Raw genomic sequence first — 22,094 nt, 5'->3', positions numbered from 1 at the left:
TAAAGAATAACAAGCTAATAATGCAAACAAAAATACTAATATATCTCAAAAACATTATCTTCAATGAAAGAAGCCAGACACAAAGGAATATTTATGGTATGATCTCATTTATATGAAGTTTTAGTACAGGCAAAACTAATGTATGAAGCTAAAAATCCAAATAGTGGTTGCCTGAGGGGAATACAGAAATACTAGAAAGTTCTCAAAAGAACTTCTTAGTTATTTTGAGAGTTCTGATGAAAATGCTCTAAACTTTGATTGAGATGTTTGTTACATGAGTATATATACATTTGTCAAAACTCATCAAATGTTACACTTATATCTATATAATTTATTACATATAATTCTCAATTCAAAATGAAGAATATACTACAAAAAATTATAAAATATATTTTTTAATTTAAATTCAATTTAGTTAACATACAGTGTAGCATTGGTTTCAGGAGTAGAACCCAATGATTCATCACTTACATAAAACACCGAGTGCTCAGCCCAAGTGCCCTCCTTAATGCCCATCACCCATTTAGCCCATTCCCCCCCACGCCATCCACTTTCCCTCCAGCAACCCTCCATTTGCTTTCTGTATTTAAGGGTCTCTTGGGGCACCTGAATGCCTCAGTCTGGTAAGTGTCTGACCTCAGTTCAGGTTATGATCTCACAATTCGTGTGTTTGAGCCACACATTGGGCTCTCTCTGCTCTCAGCATAGAGCCTGCTTCAGATCCTCTGTCCCCCTCTCTCTCTGCCCCTCCCCCACTTGGGCTCTCTCTCTGCCTCTCTCAAAATAAATAAATAAACTTTAAAAAAAATGAGCCTCTTATGGTTTGCCTTCCTTTCCATTTTTATCTTATTTTTCCTTCCCTTCCCTTATGTTTATCTACTGTGTTTCTTAAATTCCACACAAGTGAAATCCTATGATATCTGTCTTTCTCTGACTTATTTCACTAAGCATAATATACTCCAGCTCCATCCACATTGTTGCAAATGGAAATATTTCATTCTTTTTGATCACTGAGTAATAGTCTGGTGTGTGTGTGTGTGTGTGTGTGTGTGTGTGTGTGTGTGTGTGTGTCTTTTTTATCCATTCATCAGTTGATGGACATATGGGCTCTTTCCGTAAGTTGGCTACTGTTGATAGCACTGCTATAAACATTAGGGTGCATGTTCCCCCCCTCCTTAAAATAAGCATTTTTTGTACCCTTTGGATAAATACCCACTAGTAGTACAACTGCTGAGTTATAGGGTAGTTCTATTTTTAATTTTTTGAGGAATCTCCATACTGTTTTCCAGAGTGGCTACACCAGTTTGCATTCCCACAAGCAGTGCAAAAGGATTCCCCTTTCTCCATATCCTCGCCAACATCTATTGTTTCCTGAGTTATTCATTTTAGCCATTCTGACAGGTGGCAGGTGGCACCTCATTGTAGTTTTGATTTGTATTTCTCTGATGATGGGTAATGTTGAGCATCTTTGCATGTGTCCATTAGCCATCTGGATGTCTTCTTTGGAAAAGTGCCTATTCAGTCTTCTGCCCACTTATTCATTGGGTTATTTATTTTTTGTTTGTTTGGTTTGTAAAGTTCTATATAGATTTTGGATACTAACCCTTTACCCAATATGTCATTTGCAAATATCTTCTCCCATTCCATCAGTTGTCCTTTAGTTCTGTTAATTGTTTCCTTTGCTGTGCAGACGCTTTTTATCTTGCTGAGGTCCCAATAGTTCATTTTTGTTTGTACTTCTCTTGCCTCCAGAGATGTTGAGTAAGAAGTTGCTGTGGCCGAGGGCAAAGTAGTTGCTGCCCGTTTCTCCTCTAAGATTTTGATGGCTTCCTGTCTCATATTCAGGTCTTTCATCCATTTTGAATTCATTTTTGTGTATGGTGTATGAAAGTGGTCCAGTTTCATTCTTCTGCATGTACCTGTCCAGTTTTCCCAACACCATTTGCTGAAGAGACTTTTTCCCATTGGATACTCTTTCCTACTTTGTCTAAGTTTAGTTGCACATACATCTTTGGGTCCATTTCTGGGTTCTTTACTCTGTTCCATTGATCCATGTGTCTGTTTTTGTGCCAGCACCTATGTCTTGTTATTACAGCTTTGTAATACAGCTTGAAGTACAGAATCGTGATACCTCCAGCTTTGGTTTCTTTTTCAGGATTGCTTTGGCTATTTGGGTTTTTTTTCTGGTTCCATACAAATTTTAGGATTGTTTGTTCTAGCTCTGTGAAGAATGTTTTTGTTATTCTGATAGGGATTGCACCGAATGTGTAGATTGCTTTGGGTGGTATCAACACATAAATAATATTTGTTCTTCCAATCCATGATCATGGCTGTTTCTCCATTTCTTTGTGTCTTATTCATTTTTTTTCATAAGCTTTCTATAGTTTTCAGTGTATTGATTTTTTACCTCTTTGGTTAGGTTTGTCCCTAGGTATCTTATAGGCTTTGCTGCAATTGTAAGTGGAATAAATTCCTTGATTTCTCTTTCTGCTGCTTCATTATTAGTGTATAGAAATGCAACTGATTTCTATACGTTGAATTGATATCCTGCAACTTTGCTGAATTCATGTATATCAGTTCTAACAGGTTTTTTGGTGGAGTTTTTTGGGTTTTCCACACATTCATGTCATCTGTGAAGAGTGAAAGTTTGACTTCTTACATGACAGGGATGTCCACTCTCACCACTGTCGTTCAACATAGTACTAGAAGTCCTAGCCTCAGCAATCAGACAACAAAAGAAATAAAAGGCATACAAATTGGCAACGAAGAATTTAAATTATAAAATAGATTTTATTTAAAACTCATTTACCTCCAAACTATTCAAGGCCTAACATCCAAATTAAATAGGTTGAACTTGAGATTATTTGCTCTGTATCCACAGGTGTTGAGAGAGATATCCTCTCAGACTTTACACACCTACCAAGGCAACAATGCCAGGAAAACCATTAATCAAGATTTGATAGTGCCTATCTGCAATCAGAAGAAGAAAACAAACACCACCTTGGATTATAAATGCAGGTGAAACACACCCAAAGGACCAAGTCAGTCACAATGTTGGCGCTCTTACTTCTTGTGACTGTGGCCCTAGCATCTGCTCACCATTCTGGTGAGCATTTTGAAGGGTAAGTAAGCAACTCCTTATATGAGCAAGTCCTCTTCCTTGCTATCCCCCAAATTTGAATGCATTACCAAATTTTACATTTTCTCTTCTTCTTCTGCTACCTCGCCATTCAGTGAGAAGGTGTTCCGTGTCAATGTTGAAGATGAAAATCACATCAGCTTACTCCATGAGTTGGCCAGCACCACCCAGGTAAATAATGATCCAATACTATAGGTTTGCTTCACAATTACTTTAAAATCTTAGAGTGCACTGTGATTCCATCAAAGGAAGAATGACTGAAATATTAACTATAGCAAGAAATAAACTGAAAAACATTTAATGCCACAATACCTTTTTTTTCCCCTGCCTAAATTAGATTGCCATAGCCCTATAGTATTATAAATCCATGGTAACTTTTGAAGGAGTTGACAGGACATGACAACTGGATGAGTTGGAACAGTCGCAAAGGTCACAGAACATCTAATGTACAGTCACTTCCCTTCTAAGGCAAAAGTGAAAAATGATCAACTTGGATATTACTGAAAAACTGGGCTTCTGTCCAACTTGAAATTCATTTCCACATCCCATGTATCATCTGTTCCCTTTGATTTTCTTTCATTCCAAATCAAACAGCTTGAGTTTTCATGACCTTGCTTCAGGTCCTCTTAATGATATGACATGAAGGAGTTGGGGGCAAAGAAGGTAAAAAGCCATGAATGATTTCCATACTTTTCTTTTACTTTCAAGAAACCAAAATCTCTATACTACTTAAAGTAAATCCACTGAATATAGGATGAGAACTGATATTTTTAATTATATATGTAGTGTAGCAGGAAGCTATTGTTGACCACAAATAGCTCACTTGGGCCAAAGTTGTTTCTTCATGAAATATAAACCAAAATAATTTGCTAGACCCCTAAATACCTATCTATCTATCTATCTTTTTATAGGTTTTTTTTTTTTCTTTTGGCTTTTAAGTTATGGACCAAAAAAAAAAAAAAAAGAAGAAGAAGAAGAAGAAGGTACAGTGTCATAATCTGAAATAGATTCAAAAGTTTAATATTGAAAGAAAATAAGTAGTCATGTATTCCGGCCTTCCACTCAAACTGGAATTTCCTCCATAGAAATACCATCTCTGATTGCTAGCCTTAATAAAAACTGTTTGAGAACTTTTAAGGATGGAAGGAATGCTGCTTTTCAGAGTAGCCCATTTGCCTCACAAGTCAACTGTTACATGAAGCTGAAAGCTACCTTCTCTAACTTTGGCCCATTGGACTTAGTTGAGCCAAATATTGTCTTACATCTAAGATTTACCTTTTCCAGGCCTTCTATCATTTCTCTTAGCACTCGTTTACACTGATCATTCCTGGTCACCTTTGGATATAGCTCAATCTGTCTGTATTTCTTTTTTAAAATGTAGCTTTCAGAATTGGCACTAGACTTCTAGGTATGCTCTGATTAATACAGTATTAGATACATTAGATTAATACAGTACTAGATAATAGGACAATTGCCTGTCTTCATCTGTAAAACAGACATTTGTTAATGGGGCCTGAGATTCTTTTAAACATCTTGAACAGTTAAAGAATACTCTTAGTTTATAATAAGCCTATGGCCAATAGAAACCAGTAGATTATTCTTTTTTCACATGAATCATTCTTAGACAAGGTATTATTTCTTCTTGCCTAATTTATTTTTTACCTAAATGCAGGATTTCAGATTTACTGTGTTAAAATTCATCTTTATAGTTTATTTTCAGCATGATGATATCATTTAAAAAACTAATTCAGTCATCCATGGAAATAATTCTTCCCCCTAGCTTTGCATCACCAGCAAGTTTGACAAGCACTCCTTCCCAACTTTTATCTTTGTCATTAATAAAGATAAATATTAAGTCAATCAGGGGTCAGCACAGAATTAGAGGCCTCCTTCATGGTTCATTCATTCAATACATATTTATCAAGAGCTTCCAATATGTTAAGTATTGAAAGTGATTCATTAACCAACTATCCTCAGATGTTTGCTCAATTACCCACATTACTGGGGTGTCAGCTCCAGCTAACACTGTGCTTTCCAGCTTGTAAAGAAGAATATAAATGCAGAGACTTTACAAATGCTTTGCTAAGATCTAGATTCAGCATTATATCAGGCTAGTGGTCTCTTTCAATAAGAAGATGAAGTTAATTAGGCCTGACTTACTCTTGCTTTAAACTATGCTGGCTCCCAGGGATCACAGCTTCCTTTTCTGAGCATTCACAATCCATCTGCTTCCAGTTTACTCCACAGCTTTGCCAGAATCCATGCTAAACCCCACGAGCTCCTGCTTCTGGAATTCACCTGTTTTCCTCCTTATGAAATCCAAGATTTACCCCCTCCACTCCTCAGTGATTCCTTCAAGCTCTGATTCCTCCAAGATTGCTGAAGAAGTTCTGCAATCACATGTGCTTTATTATTTTAGTTACCTAAAATTCAGCATTTTACAATAGTCAAGAGCAGAGAATCTGGACTCAGACTCCTAGATTCAATTCCTGGTTCTACCACTTGCTAGCTGGACTTTAGACATCTCTCTGGATCTCAACTTTCTCATTTGCCAAATGAGATGAATAACAGTATTTACCTTATAGGATTGTTATGAGATTTAAAAGACTTGATATCAGTGAAGCACTTGGAACATAGTGATAACTATTTAAGAATTTGTTATTATTATCATCACTACAACTGGAATATAAATGCAATTTACATGGCCAGTATAATCCCCTGTCTCCTCATCTATCTTGGGCCTCTATGTTCTCTTTCCAAAGAAGGCATTTCTACTAAAAATCGTAACATGTGAAAAATTCTTTACTTATGGCAATTTCATCTCTCAGTGGAAGCAGAAGAAACAAGAAATGGTATACTCCCTCGGAAAAGTCAAAAGCCAAACAACAGTTAAATGGGAAAACTTTCTTTTCTTCCTGCTGCAAGCATCATGCTTTGTCTCTAAGCAATGGGACTGCACATTTCTTCTTTATTCATTTTGTTTCCCACATGAATGAAAAGGAGATATTTTTTTCTCCTTAGCAATCTGCAAGTGCAGCATATTCTGTACTATAGCCTTCCTGATAAGATCATTACAAGGGCATCTAGTCTTTGTATTCATCCTTGGCTATGTGTCCTTCCTCCCAGCTTTTAAACATATCTTCTCACAAGTTGAATACACTAGAGAGATCTGTGATGACATAGGACTCTAGCAGCCTCCCCTTTTCATCTGTAATTATATACTAAGGGGTTTATTTTATCTCCTTGTAATCAGAATTGCACTTTTTCCTTTATTGCAGGCACTAACCATAAAACCTATCCTCTTTGCTCTGTGCTTTCTTGAACTCTGTTTCTCTATGATGAGGTCCATGTTCGTCTATATGCCCAGAGTAACATGGTTACAGTCTTCCAGTGTTCTCCTCACTCCCACTATACTACTAAGTTGCTCCCTACTGTCTGGAACTATGCCTGGATTAGAAGTCAACCCTCCAAATAGGAAAGGAAAATTCCATCAAGATAAAATAGTCTATCAGATGTTCAACTTATAGTCAAATGCAACGTGAAGAAACAAACTGTGTAAATTTGTAAAGAACCAAAGATCTCCAACACCACTATTTATTATTTTAAAAGCCTAAAAGGATTTACAGTGGACATACTTAATCTTGCTTTTGTGTTGGTTCTATAATATATTTTAAGAAAGACTCTTCAGTTATTAGCCAGCTGGCTGATTAAGTTAACATTCCCACTGTGCTATCATTTAAAGATATTCCTTTATCCTCCAACAAATGCTCTTTACAGTTTTTTTTAACTCAGCTTCCTGGATTTATAATTTTATAACCTCAGTTTTACAATTTCTTAACATATAATTCAATTCCCCATATCTCACATCATATATTTTACTCTATTTCCATATTTCAGACATAGATCTCGCTCACATGGTCTTGGTGATTACTGAAATGTATATTTATCTCCTTGTGAGAATATTTTGAGTTTATTAATTTTATCCATACTTGATACATTGGTAAACATCTATGAGGCTATAGAGTTCTTCCTGATTTTTGCTTCCATTTCTCCTAAGAAGCACTAGCAACTAACTCCAGTATAGTAAGTCTGCATCACAGCTGAAGAACTTCATAGCGTTGGATGCTGGTATATTTGCTGACAAATTTTCCCCATGTCAGACTGAAATTTATAGTGCCTCAGGTTAGGTCTTCAAGTTTTCTGTAAAAACACATTCATGAGATTTCTCTACCCCCATTTTAAAGAATCTATCATTCTCACTGCAGAATCTTAAAAGTCTCTATCTCTCTCAGTCTCAATAGACAGACAGACAGATAGATATAGAGATATAAATACAGACATATAGATACAGATATGTGTGTAGATAGGCAGATAGAGAGAGAGAGATCTCCCAATATTTCGGAGAGCCAAGACCAATGAGTAAGAAGTAAGAGATTAGGAAAGGCAGCTTTCAACTTAATATCACAAAGAAAACCCACTCATAAAGCAATTAGGCTATTCTGAATTGGCACTGAATGTATTGAAGATTGTATCAGAACCATCACCAAGATATCATACAGGTACATGCTGCTCTAAGTGAAAAGCTAGTGTCTTAATATAGGTTCCTCAAAGTAGAATCTTAGACAAAGATTTGGGGGCCAAGATTTTGTTTGGGAAGTACAAGGAACACTGGTAAAGAAGTGAGGAGTGATGCAGAGAATGGAAGGCAGACAACAAAGGGGATACTATTAAGACAACTACCATAGACGATGATTAGAGCTTACTCCTACAGAGAAACTCCAAGAAAGGGTAAAATCGCCCACCTCAGAATTATCCCACCTAAGAAATGAGAGAATTGGAATATTTACACATCTACTTCCCAGGCTCACTGTTGAGTGCTTCTCTGTAAAGAGTTATTTCTTTGCCACCTCCTGGCTGCTGCAAGCTGTTAGCTTGGCTTTTTCCAGTTCCAGGGGAAAGAGCCTTCACAGAGATGAAGCTCGGGGACGTAAGGGGTCCCCTGAGTACACTAAAAGGTCCCAGCATTATGTGTGGGTGGGGCACTGTCAAGTTCCCTACTGATGTCTGGAAGACTTTGTGTGCTTTACCAATTCAAAACCTCTGTATCTATAATAAAGATACACATCCCTCTCCCATCCCACCTTGGAAGGACAAGCATTCTTAGGAACACAAATTCAGAGTTAACTTTTAAAAATATGCTTTCTCCTATAATGTGCTTGTCTTCATTGCCCTTCTCTTTACCATGTTGGCTAACTAGAATTCATCACCAGACCCTTGTTTTCTCTGTTCTTATCATGGCATGCCTTTATACCTCCTCCCACTATCTTTTAACTTTCATCTTTATTTTCTCATCTATGACTCACTAGATCACATTCTGTAGCTAATCCTTATCAAATCATCAGTACTGTCTCCTTTCAACACCTTACTGACAATCACACTTTTCTTCTGGAATCCCTTCTGATATTGTCCTAACGTCTCTGCCTCCTACTGCCCTGACACTCCCTGTGGTCCTGACTCATGACTCAGCACCCACTAGATATCTACAATGATCTCAAGATTACCAGGACAGAATATAGGTTATTGGATTCTCCATAGGCAAGTGTACCTGAAACTGAGTCATGTTAATATCTTACCTAATTAGTTTCAATTGAACAACCTCTAAGTCTTGCCCAAACTCCCTTCTAAGTTTCCAAACAGTGATCCTAAATATCACCTGCCTCAGGCTGGAGACTAGCTCATAAACATATAAACAGGGACTGGGTGAGACGCAGGGGCAGAGAAAGACCCACTGTCAGGATCACCTCAAGCTTCAAGGTCTTTTCTCAACTCAAGGAAGAAACAGGAAAACAGACACCTGAGAGAGGCAACACATCCTTAGTTAATGTTTTTCCATGGGGGAAAAAAAAAGGAGATTTGAAACCATACATCCAAAAGAGAAAACATTAGAATTCTCAAATATGTCATCCTGTTATTTTTGTGCATAAATGTCTCTAAAACCTTCCCGGTAAAGACAGAAGCTATGTTTGATTCGCTCACTAATGTATTCCTAGTTTCAGGCACAGAGCCTAGCACATAATAGGTCCCTAGTAACAGCAGATGAATAATTGAATGAATGAAAATGTCTGGATCTTTGAGAGCACTTTGTTTCTGGCCATGATGCCAAGATGACCACTGTGGAAAGAGGCATTTTTCCTCTCTGATATATCCTCCACAGGTCAGAGATGTAGATCTTGGTTCTACACATTACAGTGGCAAGAACAGTGCTGAGTTCCAAGTACAAATGAACAAAATACATCAATTCAAAAGTAAAAATGAAAGCTCAATCTCTTTCTATTAAATTTTGTGGTTCTAGTTAATTCATCATCATTCATTCCAGCACATTTATCCATTACCACAAACACCACTATCTCAATAAGAAACTGCTCCAGAAAATCAATAAATAGAAAAGAACCATTATAGAAAACATTGCAACTAACTAGCATTATGGGAAACAATTACATGTTCTTCATGTTTGATGATAATCAGTTAAGGCCATGTATGTATGTGTAAACATTGTTATTAACATCTAACTTTTGGTTCCAACTTGTTCACTCAAAGGAAATGTTTTTAAGAGATTTCATGGATGATTTGAATTTAAAAATAACTCAATGGAGTAGAGTACTAGCGTGCTTGATGATAATTCACCCACTGAATTATAGGTGTCAAATACAATATATCTTACTCTTTATTCAGATTGACTTCTGGAAACCAGATTCTGTCACACAGATTAAACCTCACAGTACAGTTGACTTCCGTGTTAAAGCAGAAGATATTTTCACTGTGGAAGATTTTCTGAAGCAACATGAACTACAATATGAGTAAGTTTATGTTTTATAACTATTAAAATTCTCTCCCACGTATGTTCTCATCTTAGCCTCTGAATAACCCTGGGAAGGCAAAACTAAGACCAAGAACAGGCTTCCCTAGGGCTCCAAAAAATAGATCATGGCAAAACTGGCCCTACATTCCAAATCTTAAGACTTTAAGCCCAGTAGATTTTTTTTTAGTTACTGTTCTAATAAAAATGGCTTTCACTTTTGAACTCCAATTCAGCAAGATACCTGACCTGCTACTGGTTTACAAATGATACACAGACTACAGGTCAAATCATGAACACTCTATTATCAATCAGCTAGACAGTTTTAGACCTAAATTACATCAAGCCTTCTTTCCAAGTGAGAAGTCCTTATGAATTAGGACTCTCATGCTCCTGACTTCTTGTGTACGCACACTGGACTCAATAAATATTTATTTCAACTTAACCAATTATTCCTATTTTATTATCATTTTAAATTTCTTCACCATGAAAAGTGTACTTCTTAATCCCCAACCTCTTTCTTCCCCATTCCCCCACCCATATCCCCTCTGGTAACCATCGGTTTTTTTCTCTTTAAGAGTCTGTTTCTTGGGTCACCTGGGTGGCTCATTTGGATAAGCAACTGACTTCAGCTCAGGCCATGATCTCATGGTCCATGGGTTTAAGCCCCACATCAGGCTCTGCGCTGACAGCTCAGAGCCTGGAGCCTGCTTTGGGTTCTGTGTCTTCCTGTCTCTCTGCCCTTTCCTTGCTCTTGCTCTGTCTCTGTCTCTCAAAAATAAATAAACATTAAAAATTTTTTAAAAAAAGAATCTGTTTCTTGGTTTGTCTCTCTTTTCTTTGCTCATTTGTTTTGTTTCTTAAATTCCAGATATGAGTGAGATCATATAGTATTTGTCTTTTTCTGACTGACTTATTTCACTTAGCATTATACTCTCTAGCTCTGTCCATGTTGTTGCAAGTGGCAAGATTTCATTCTTTTTTATGACTGAACAATATTCCATTGTATACATACACCACACCTTCTTTATCCATTATATCGAAGTGTATGGACACTTAGGCTGCTTCCATAATTTGGATATTGTAAATAATGCTGCAATTGAAAAAAAAAAAAAAAAGAGGTGCATGTATCCATTTGAATTAGTGTTTTTGTGTTTGAAGGGTAAAGAGCCAGTAGTGTGATTCCTGGATCATAGGGTAGTTCTATTTTTAACTCTTTGAGAAAACTCTATACTGTTTTCCACAATGGCTGCACCAATTTGCATTCCCACCAACAATGCAAAGGGTTCCTTTTTCTCCACATACTCTGTGAGCACTTGCTTCTTGTGGTTTTTTTTTTTTTTTTTTTTTTTATTTTATTTTAGCCATTCTGACAGGTGTGAGGTGATATCTCATTGTAGTTTTGATGTGCACTTCCCTGATATGGGTGCCTTTGAGCATCTTTTCATGTGTCTGTTGTCCATCTGGATGTCTTCTTTGGAGAACTGTCTCTTCATGTCTTCTGCCCATCTTTTAATTGCATTATTCATTTCAGGGTATTGATTTGTACCAGTCCTTTATATACTTTAGATAATAACCCTTTATCGAATATGTCATTTACAAGTATCTTCTCCCACTCCATATGTTGTATTTTACTTTTGTTGATTATTTCCCTCATTGTGCAGAAAGAATTTTGATATAGTCCCAATAGTTTATTTTTGCTTTTATCTCCCTTGCCTCAGGAGACATCTAGAAAAATGCTGCTATGGCCGGTATCAGAGAGATTACGGCCCATACTCACTTTAAGGATTTTTATGGATTCAGGTCTCACATTACATCTTTAATCCATTTTGAGTTCATTTTTGTGCATGGTGAAAGAAAGTGGTCCAGTTTCATTCTTTTGCATGCAGCTCGCCAGTTTCCCAAACATTATTTGTTGAAGACACTGTCTTTTTCCCATTGCGTATTCATTCCTCTTTTGTCAGAGATTAACTGGCCATGTAATTGTGGGTTTATTTCTAGGTTTTCTGTTCTAAACCATTAAGCTATGTGTCTATTTTTATGCCAGTGCCATACTGTTTTAATTACTACTGCTTTGTAATATATCTTAAAATCTGGAATTGTGATATCTCCAGTTTTTTTTTTTTTTTTTCTTCCTCATGCTCCTTTAAGATTAAGGACCAGACTAGGGTCAGACTGATTGGTTCTTCTGTGCAACCTCAAGGCCCCACCACTATCTCTAATGGTAGAAGTCGTGAAGATAAGGACTAAAAGAAAGAAAAGTGATTCCTCAAAGGCCTAATACAGAGTTGGCTAAGCTGATGACCCTATCTCCTGTCTCCAAATACCACACTGGTCCATCTAAGCCTCTCCAGATGAGAATGTCTTCCTAAGTAGAAGCAGTTGTCCACTGTCGATACAACAAATAGATAGTAAATGCCTATATATACCAAGCCCAAAAAAGGACAGATATGGCCCTCCTCCCTTCAGAGGAAAACAGACTTTAAACAAAGAATTGCAAAATTGTGTAACAGCTGTCAAGAAGAGCAAAGAGCTGGATATATAGGGGGGACATGACCAACTCTAGGGTCAGGGAAGGCCACTGGAGGAAATGAGGCTTCAGCTGAGAACTTAAAGATGAGCCAGCATTAGCCAAAGAAAAGAAAAAATCATACTCTAGGCAGAGAAAAGATTATATAACCTGTATGTAACCTTATAACTGGGAGAGACTATGCTGACCCGAAGGCATTTGCACTAGAGGGAAGAAAGAAATGAGGACTTTTATCCCAAACAGTTATTCCTCCAGGGAGTGGGTCAGTGAGAAGCAAACAGGCAGTTTGTCAAGCTCCAGTCCTGAACATTCAAATGTTTATCCAAGAGCAGCCTACCACAAGCTCAAGTCCTCATTATATTTTGGGTAAATATACCTTAAAGAATTTCATAAAAAATCTTCTCTTGTTTTGACATTTTAAAAATATAGAATAGTATTTATGCTAGTGAAGACGTAAGAATTGTTACCTATGAGGTCTGTACGTCGTCAGAAGTGGTGCAGCCTAACACAACAAGTAAGTGTTCCATAAAACACAGACCAGATCCAAATCCTGGGTCTGAACCTTCCTGGTTGTGACCTTAGATAATGTGCTTCATGTTTGTGAATTTCAGTTTCCTAATCCATAATGTGAAGATACTATGCCTCTCTCAAAAATCTGTGAAGATGAACAAAACAATACACAAATAAGTTGCAACTGATACTACTATTGCTGTGACCGCTGCTATGGTTTACTATTGTACAAAGAGGGAGATGATACATTGTTTAAAGGTCAACAGAAACTGTTTTGCTTAACCCCATTATCATGGCTCATATAGCTTAGCTATCTGCTTCTGCCTGAGGAAAGTGTCAAAATGTGACCTTAAGAATTGACTCTTCAAAAAAAAAAAAAACATATAACACAGTTAAGTTTCAAAATTTGATTAAGATTCATGTCTGTGACTTTTTGCTCTTCTTATTACACTAGGAAGAACGTCAAAAATCCTAACCTTTAGTAGTCCTCAGTAATATTTTTTAAGTGACAGATTCTTTATAATTCCTTAAGAAAAACAAAGGAATATCAGAGACCATAAGCTAACCCTAGCTACCTGAATCATGTCCTAATTCTACCTATATCCCAAAGCAGTAAAATGGCTTCTAATCGCATTCCTTTTATCAGATAGAAAGTTCAATCCTTTTTTAGTGGGTAAACTTTTTGGGAACTGGATGTAAATGTTGTCTCATCTAGAACATAGGATATTCCCAAGAGCTAAGCTCTTGTTAATTTTTGTTTCTGTTTGCTGCTTAGCACATTTGTAGCATATAATTGTCTAAATATTAAATAATAATAAGTCCCTAGAAATCCTGGAGAAGCACACTAGCAATATCCTTGCTGGGGCTGCAAGCAGTCCCTGTGCATCCCATTATTACCTCATATGGTAACTAATTTGTGTTTAGACAGTTTCCTGTCGGCAAGAATTTGTAGCTGTGTTTACATGCGACAGGAACCGGCTACTGTACAACTTCCAATAAAAAGCTTTGCAGATTTTTCCCATGGTTCCAAACCTTCTTCACCAAGACTTGTATCACTTTGGCAGCTTTAATCAGTTTCTGAGTTGCCATGGGAAAAAATTCACAATGTGTACACCAAGAAAAATCACTATTTTTATGCCTATGCTGTACACTTAGGTACAGAAAAACCAGGAATTAGATGGTGCAAATCTCCAACTTTTCGTCCTGAAGCCAGGCTGACAGACCTTTTGGTGAGCAGCCCTTCACAGAATACCTTCCTACAAACTGCAGGATGGTTGTCTTTCCCCTATCCAACCTAGGAAGAAACTGATTGTTACTAACTACCTATACTGCTTTTTTTCTGCGTATTTCAGATTAAGACAGGAACGTCCTTGGATAGCAATGGGTACTTAACAGTGTTCTTCAAGAGCAATGGGCATGTAGTATGGGAACTAACCAAATACTCCTTTTTCAAGAATCTATAAGGGGAAAAAAGTTAGTCGTGTCTCTCCTTCTCAGACATTCCGTTCCTTGTTTTGTTGGGAGTCCCTGTAATCTAATTTGCTTGCATGTTAGTATAGAAGAAGTTGGGTGGCACTATAAAAGGAACATAGAAAAGTACAAAATAGTGTACATGCCCCTGTATTTTGGAGCTGTAATGTAGTCCCTATTACATTAAGAGGCATTATTTTAATCTCCTAGAATAGAAGCTCATTATTTGGTAATAATATTTGTAATACAGCTAAAGTAGTGCTTTGTCCTAAATCTAATAAAATCAAATAATCACAAGGCTGGATAAGATCATTTCAGGTCAATCCCTTGCCTTCAGGCAAAAGTCAGCACCACATTAACCTCATTCTGATGCTCTTTTGCAACTTACTAGAGGGTACTTTTACTCTTGGGTGTCATCTTAAATGTAACAGTTTTTTAATGCTCCTTTGTCCTTAATATTGATGAAAACGTTTAACAGTTAACATAGTAATAACTCTACCAGGATGTCTCATCTAACTACCAAACAAAACACTAATCCATACATAGTCACTAAGTCTTCTAAATAATGTGAATTTTTGGATTAGGTACAGAGAAAGGATAGCCATAGCAGGGGAAGGTCTCTTGTCCCTCTATTCAGAGCTAGTTGCTGACAGACCAGAGCTGGCCACAGTTAAGGTCTTAGACACAATTGTCTATTGAAGGTCTTGAGGCTGTGGAATGCCTGGGAGCATTTCAGTGATGATTTCTTTTCTCTGGGCACCCACTAACAAGCCATGTGACCTAGATGATATTGTACTCGCTCACTGACGATGAAAAATCTTGTTACAGTGAAAGTAGATGCCATTTACGGTTTCCTCGTGGAGTTTTAGCTTTGCCATTCAGTCAGAGAAGTTCATCTTTGTTACACAGGATGTGTTCCTTTAAATGGATGATCTTAGAATGGAATATAGATGTTTTCTTAAAGGTTTTGGCCAATTTTATTTTTTGTTTTCAAGTTTTTGTTTTGCTTGCTTTGCTCTGGTTTTGTTTTTGGTTTTTATAAATATTATATTTGAAAATCACTTTCCTAAACTATCTATTTTAAGTGTTTTCCTGGAGTTATGAAGGTGGTAACTGGCACTTTTAGCTTAATTTTTTTTTTTTCATAAACCTTGAAAGACATCTATGACCAAGGCCTATGAGTCCAGTCACTGCATTTTACAACTGAAAAGGACATTAATACCGGCTAATCAAATGCCCCCTTCTCAAAATTATGAAATTAAGGCCCAGATATTAAATAATTTTTCTGAAGTCAACTTACAAGTTAGTCAAAACTATGACCCCTGACCTTTTGATTCCTAATTCTGGATTCTTGCTACTTCTGCCCTATCCCTTAACAATCCAATTTGGGTGTTGAATATAATTATAGAACATACTATAAACATTATTAACTGTAGCAGGCAGAATGATGGCCCCCCACCCCAAAAATGTCTACATCTTAATCCCCAGAAGACCTGAATATGTCACATTACATGGCAAAGAGGAGTTAGAGTTGTAGATGGCGTTAAAGTTGCTAAACAGCTAAACTTAAAATAGGTAGATTATCCTAGATTGTCCAGATAGGCCCAACATGATCACAAGGTCCTTACAAGCATTAAAGGGAGGCAGAAGAGGAGGTCAGAGTGATGTTACATGCAGAGGACTTGAGCTGCTGTTGCTGGCTTCAAAGTTCAAAGACAAGGGCAAACAGCCAAGGAATGTGGGCAGCCTCTAGGAGCTGGAAGGGGCAAGGAATCAGATTCTCCCATACAACTTCTAGAAAGAAGCACCTTGATTTGTTGACACCTTGATTTTAGCCCATTGAGACCGGTGTTGGACTTCTAACTTACAGCACTATAAAATAATAAATTCATGTTGTTTTATACCATACTACATTTGTGGTAATTTACAGCAGCCGTAAAAATGAGTATACTAACAAAGTACTGAGGGCTGCTCAAAGAGAAACTTTCTTTCTGCAAGCTAAATTTTTAAGTCTGCTCCTTTTCCCTTTTCTTTTCAATACCACCTTAAGACAGTTAAGACCTTAAGATAGTATTTGCCTGGGGGCACCTGGGTGGCTCAGTCCTTAAGCATCTGACTTTGGTTCAGGTTTGTGAGTTTGAGCCTGGCTTGGGCTCTATGCTGACAGCTCAGAGCCTGGAGCCTGCTTAGGATTCTGTGTCTCTCTCTCTGCCCCTCCCCCATTCTCTCTCTCTCTCTCTCTCTCTCTCTCTCTCTCTCTCAAAAATAAATATACAAATAAACATTTAAAAACATTTTAAATGACAGTATTTGCCTCTTGATAGGGAGCAAATATTATTTAGTATTAATTTATTGCATTTTCCATAAACAGACACAAGTTCGTTCCCAAGTTAACCAAAGGAAGAAGAGACTAAGAGGGAGGTTCAGAGGATGTCCCTGACACACTTCATCAGAAAGCCCTTGGAGCAGCCACAGGAGAAGTAGACTTTTTGATATGTGGCTGCAATTCTCTGTATGTCAGATAAAAACATTTCAAGGCTTCACTGTGGATAATACAAGTTTCTGCAAACTAGCTTCTGTCCATAATATTCACAGTGCTGTGATCAGGACATTAATGCTCATAAAATTTTGTCCTTTCAGAACATACTTTTTACATTCAACAGTAAGTAGCAAAGACAAATGAAGTCACACATAATCCACACCTTCCAGCCTGCCTTTTATAATAGGAACTTTCACCTGAACAATCATTTACGGAAATAAGCAGGCCTCAAAGGTCTGTCACCAATTTTCATAATACTTTGCTACAGAGCCATTCTTTGATTACTTTAAACCAACCAAAAATAGGTAAGCAGAAACTAGTTCTTCAACCCCAGAATTTTTTGCCTAATAATAAATTTTTAGTTTATTAATATTTCTGAATTTCCACCCATCAAGACATTTTTCTCAAAACCTAGAGAAAGGCCCTCAAGTGACCAACTGTCTCAGTTTACCTGGGACTGACTGGTTCCTGGGACATGTGACTTTTAGTGCTAAAACCAGGCAAGTCCTGGGGAAGAAAGACCATAGATAGGGCTCAAGTGCATACTTTTGTGTGGCTGCCCAAGGCCCTGATCCAGAATGCCCCAGGTGCCAGGGGAAACCATTTTCTGAATTTAGAGTCCAAGGAAATGTAAATATCTCAAGTTTGGCCTGAGAAAAGAGCCTGCCTTACCTGCACTCTCCAACGATATGTTCACTCTTTGTGATGAGCAGCTCTGCTGAAGGGCATCAGGAATGATCAGAGGACACATGCGACTCCGTGGAGAATGTACTGCACCATTTACTAACACAGTGACTCTAAGTTTTTGCACATGTTCAATGGGAAATACTCGTATGTTCACAGGAGCCTCCCCTTTGGTTTATTGCAGGGTATTGATAAGCAACCTGAGATCTGTGTTAGAAGGCCAGTTTGACAGCCAGGTCCGTGCCACTGGACACAGTTATGAGAAGTACAACAAATGGGAAACGGTATGATGTGCACATGATTTAGACAGACATTGTTTTGGGAACTGAACTAAGAATGGCACATTAATCCACAAATGGTTGCATTGGTAGATAGAGGCTTGGACTCAACAAGTTGCCACTGAGAATCCAGGCCTCATCTCTCGCAGAGCCATCGGAACCACATTTGAAGGACGCACTATGTATCTCCTCAAGGTAATCATTTTTAACCATGACCTTGCCATGTCTGAGGGCTTTAAATCAACGAGTTCTAACACATTAACATCTGTTACACAGACATGCTCATCCCAGCATTGTTATAACTCTTTCCCTGTCTATATGCCCCAGGGAATCAAACAGATTCCCTAGCTTCTTTTATCATATGTGGATTTTTAAATCATTATTTTGATTTATTCGAAAGGAAAATGCAATAAAATAAGAGAAGTCCTATAAATTTAACCACATTCCTGTAAGCAATGTAAATGATCACCTACCTTGATGAAATTCTTCTCTCCCAGATGTTGTTTGCAAATCCATTTGCTAAAGAGGTTCATAAACTTCACGTCTATCAGGCAACATTACAAAGCGTAGCAACAATTTGTTTCTGTCGTCCTCTAATGCCATTTTTGTCATGTAATTCTAATGAAGAAAATAAAAAGACAAGGAGTAAGTGGGAGAGAAAGAAAATTCTTACAAGATTAGCAACAATCATGATTACTTCTAATTACTCATCCAGTTGTCTTGGTCATGTCACCTAATAATAGCAGCTGAAAATAACCCCCACGTGAGTACAATTAAGCAGTGTAATCAGCATCTTCTGAAAAATATGAGCTTGTCAAGCTTAATAAAAATAATAAACAGCCATGTAAGCCTTCAGTTCAAACACTGTGAGTGTCTAGAGGCAAGAACATACTGTGCTAGTATTGTGTTTTAATTTAATCACAGGATATATCTCTTGCTGCTGTCAAGTTTCACCTGTTGAATCCAAAGCCCAGACGGGTAGTGAATGTTAACCCCTGAATGTGATGAATCACCGTTTCCCTTTTTCTTTGCTTGCAATAGGTTGGCAAAGCTAGACCACATAAGCCTGCCATTTTCATGGACTGTGGTTTCCATGCCAGAGAGTGGATTTCCCCTGCATTTTGCCAATGGTTTGTGAGAGAGGTCAGTATATAGAATGATTTTGGGCGGAGGGAAGTAGAAAGTGTTTTTTTATTTAACAAAAAACTTCAATTTCTTATAACCAGGCTATAATAAGAGTAGTAACACAGAAAAAAAAAATCCTAATTACAAGTTCCCAATTTTAGGGAACATTTATAAGGTAAAATTTTAAGTTTTTGTAAACTTTTTTAACTTTATTTATTTTGAGAGAGAGCACACAGAGGAAGGGCAGAGAGAAGAGAGGGAGAGAGAAAGAATCCCAAGCAGGCTCTGCACTGTCAGCACAGAGCCCAATGCGGGGCTCCAACTCACGAACGAACCGTGAGATCATGACCTAAGCCAAAGTCGGACATTTAACTGACTCAGCCACCCAGGAACCCCTGTAAGATTTTAAAACAGTTATCAAATTTGATTTATTTAAATTGGACTCATCAGAACTTTCTCACCCACCTTTGGTGGAGAGACTAACCGGTAGTATAATGGAGAGGTCATTTAAAAGTAAATGTGGATAAACCACTAGCTTCGTCATTATCTTTTGGACAATAACTGTCGTATACTTCACAAAACAACAACAACAACAATGAATAGTGGTCCCTACTCTAAATGATACTGTTTTTCACTCCTTGTAATTGTAATAAGATATATGTGAAATCCCTTTAACTGAAATTTTTTAAATATCCATGAGTCCATATTGATATAAACAAATTATTCAATAAATATATAAAAGGGAAAGAAGGAACAATCTTTCTTAAAGAAGAATTATAACTAATGGATATACAAAGGATGAACAAAAGAGAAAATTACCATTAGAACACCACAGTAATAATCATTTCATGAAAATCTACGTATGGATGCAAAAATTAGTGAGTAAACGTTTAAAGACAAATAGGACATTTGCAGTTTCAAAGTATCTCCCCAAAAATATGTATTAAATTACAAAGACAAAGTTTACAGTAGAGAAACAGCAGAAACTATTTAACCAAATAGTGATCAAGGTTACCATCAATGGTAACATCATCAGCATAAGACAAAATCAATATCATGTACCACCGGGTATTATGTACAGAAAAGACACAATGTCTTTATGGTATTCTTCCTAAAAATGCATAACCTTCCTCTAATCATAAAGAAAAATTGAGACAAATCCAAATTGAGGGGGCTTCTGCAAAGTAACCAGACTAGTACTCTTCAACAGTGTCAAAGTCATAAAAAACAAAGACTGAGGAACTCTCACAGAGAAGAGGAGACAAAGGAAACATGACAACCAGCATAGTGTGGGATTGTATATTGGATCCTAGAGCAGAAAATAATAGTGGAAAACTGGCGAACTCTAAATAAAACCTATGGTTTAACTTATATTACTGTGTCAATGTTAATTCCTTCACTTTGATCGCTGTACCATGATTGAGTTAGATGATAACATTAGGAGAAGCTGAGTAAAGGGCATACGGGAACCCTTTGCATTAGCAACTCTTCTCTAAGTCTGAAATTATTTCAGAATTAAAAGTTTAAAATATTGAAGTACTTTTAAAATTAAGAATATAATTATATACAATATACGGTCTTTTGTGTGAAACACTTGTGTATATATTTGTCATGGTCTTGGTTTCTAGACATGTTATGTATCCAGTTGTCACCATTTAACTTCAATGGGTATCTTGCCATCTGCCCTCTGGAAGGGAAAAACTTTTATTATTACTTTGGTTATCTCTAAGATTAGACCACTAAAAAGAACACGGTTCTGTAGCTCCTCCAAACTAAACATCACATATTTTATCATGTGTTTTTATAATGAATATACATGTGTAGAGTCACAAAAAGTATATTAAAACTATTAATACATAGAAGCCTTAACTATTTTAAAGTCTACTCAAAAATGCCTAGGGAAGAGTTGAATTGAAGTTTAACATGACACTGTGGCTGAGGAACTATGACTAAAAGAACATAATTAATGAGTATGAGGTCCTTCATTCATAGAGGAATGTCCACATTACTTAGCAGGGGTAGCTAGTCCCTTAACAGGGTTCCCTTCTCAATACAGAGGAGTAAGAAGGAGACTTTCATCTTTATGCAGGCTTTTGTGAGAGCCACCCAAAATCTACCAGTGTGAGCTCACTTCATAAAGGGGGGCTTCTTCATTCCTCTTCCTTATTGGACATTCTCTCCAGTGAGACTATCTACAGGAGGTTTCACAAAACTTAAATAAATTTCTAGATGATAGCAGAAACACCCATAGCCACCCATAGACATTCCTTACTTACTAAAAACAGGTCTTACCTTCATATCCTACTCACTTTGAAAAAAATTTACTGCAGTTACTATTAGAAAATGAATATGTTTTTTAATAGTCTAGTTTTATTAAATCTTTGCTCATCTTTAAAGTGAAAAGTTAAATAAATAATTATTCGAGTTATATATGGATGTAACAGAATGTCCTGGAAACAGAGAAGAATTAAAAACTATTTTAATCAAAACTATGGGTAAAATTTTGCTAACTGCCTTTTAAATATTAAATAGCTACCTCAATAGGTAGATATTATTACCGAAGTCAATATTCATACAGTCTATGTAAATTTCACACATTCCATTTTTCCATGAAATTCTCTTCCTAATTCATACACAGGCTATTCGCACCTATGGACAAGAGAGCCACATGACAGAACTTCTCAACGTGTTAGACTTTTATGTCTTGCCTGTGGTCAATATTGACGGCTATGTCTACACCTGGACCAAGGTATATGAACCAATACTGAGAGGGGCTGATGAAATTAAAACCAACCCACTTCCTATTATACTTGACCTAACCACACAATCCACTTTCAGAACCGAATGTGGAGAAAGACTCGCTCCACCCAGATTGGAACCACCTGCATTGGCACAGACCCCAACAGAAATTTTGACGCTGGTTGGTGCAGTAAGTATCTAGCTGACCATTTTGCCATGCATCT

At 37.1% G+C, this 22,094-nt stretch overlaps 1 protein-coding gene across 1 annotated transcript in view; it reads left to right on the top strand.

The window, feature by feature from the left end:
- The first annotated feature begins 2,997 nt into the window (after positions 1 to 2,997).
- Positions 2,998 to 22,094, top strand: part of CPB1 (carboxypeptidase B1) — a 33,567-nt gene continuing 14,470 nt past the window's right edge. Inside the window, exons 1-8 of the mRNA XM_019439105.2 lie at positions 2,998 to 3,122; positions 3,235 to 3,310; positions 9,872 to 9,996; positions 17,913 to 18,012; positions 18,100 to 18,201; positions 19,048 to 19,149; positions 21,770 to 21,880; positions 21,970 to 22,060. Coding sequence (XP_019294650.1) covers positions 3,013 to 3,122; positions 3,235 to 3,310; positions 9,872 to 9,996; positions 17,913 to 18,012; positions 18,100 to 18,201; positions 19,048 to 19,149; positions 21,770 to 21,880; positions 21,970 to 22,060 — 817 coding nt within the window. The 5' untranslated portion in view covers positions 2,998 to 3,012. The remainder of the gene's footprint in view (positions 3,123 to 3,234; positions 3,311 to 9,871; positions 9,997 to 17,912; positions 18,013 to 18,099; positions 18,202 to 19,047; positions 19,150 to 21,769; positions 21,881 to 21,969; positions 22,061 to 22,094) is intronic.

This window comes from Panthera pardus, unplaced genomic scaffold, assembly GCF_024362965.1.
Source record: "Panthera pardus isolate Hobbes unplaced genomic scaffold, ASM2436296v1 HiC_scaffold_16, whole genome shotgun sequence".
Taxonomy (NCBI): domain Eukaryota; kingdom Metazoa; phylum Chordata; class Mammalia; order Carnivora; family Felidae; genus Panthera; species Panthera pardus.
Note: the sequence above shows the minus strand (reverse complement) of the source record. Positions and strands in the feature narration are given on the sequence as shown.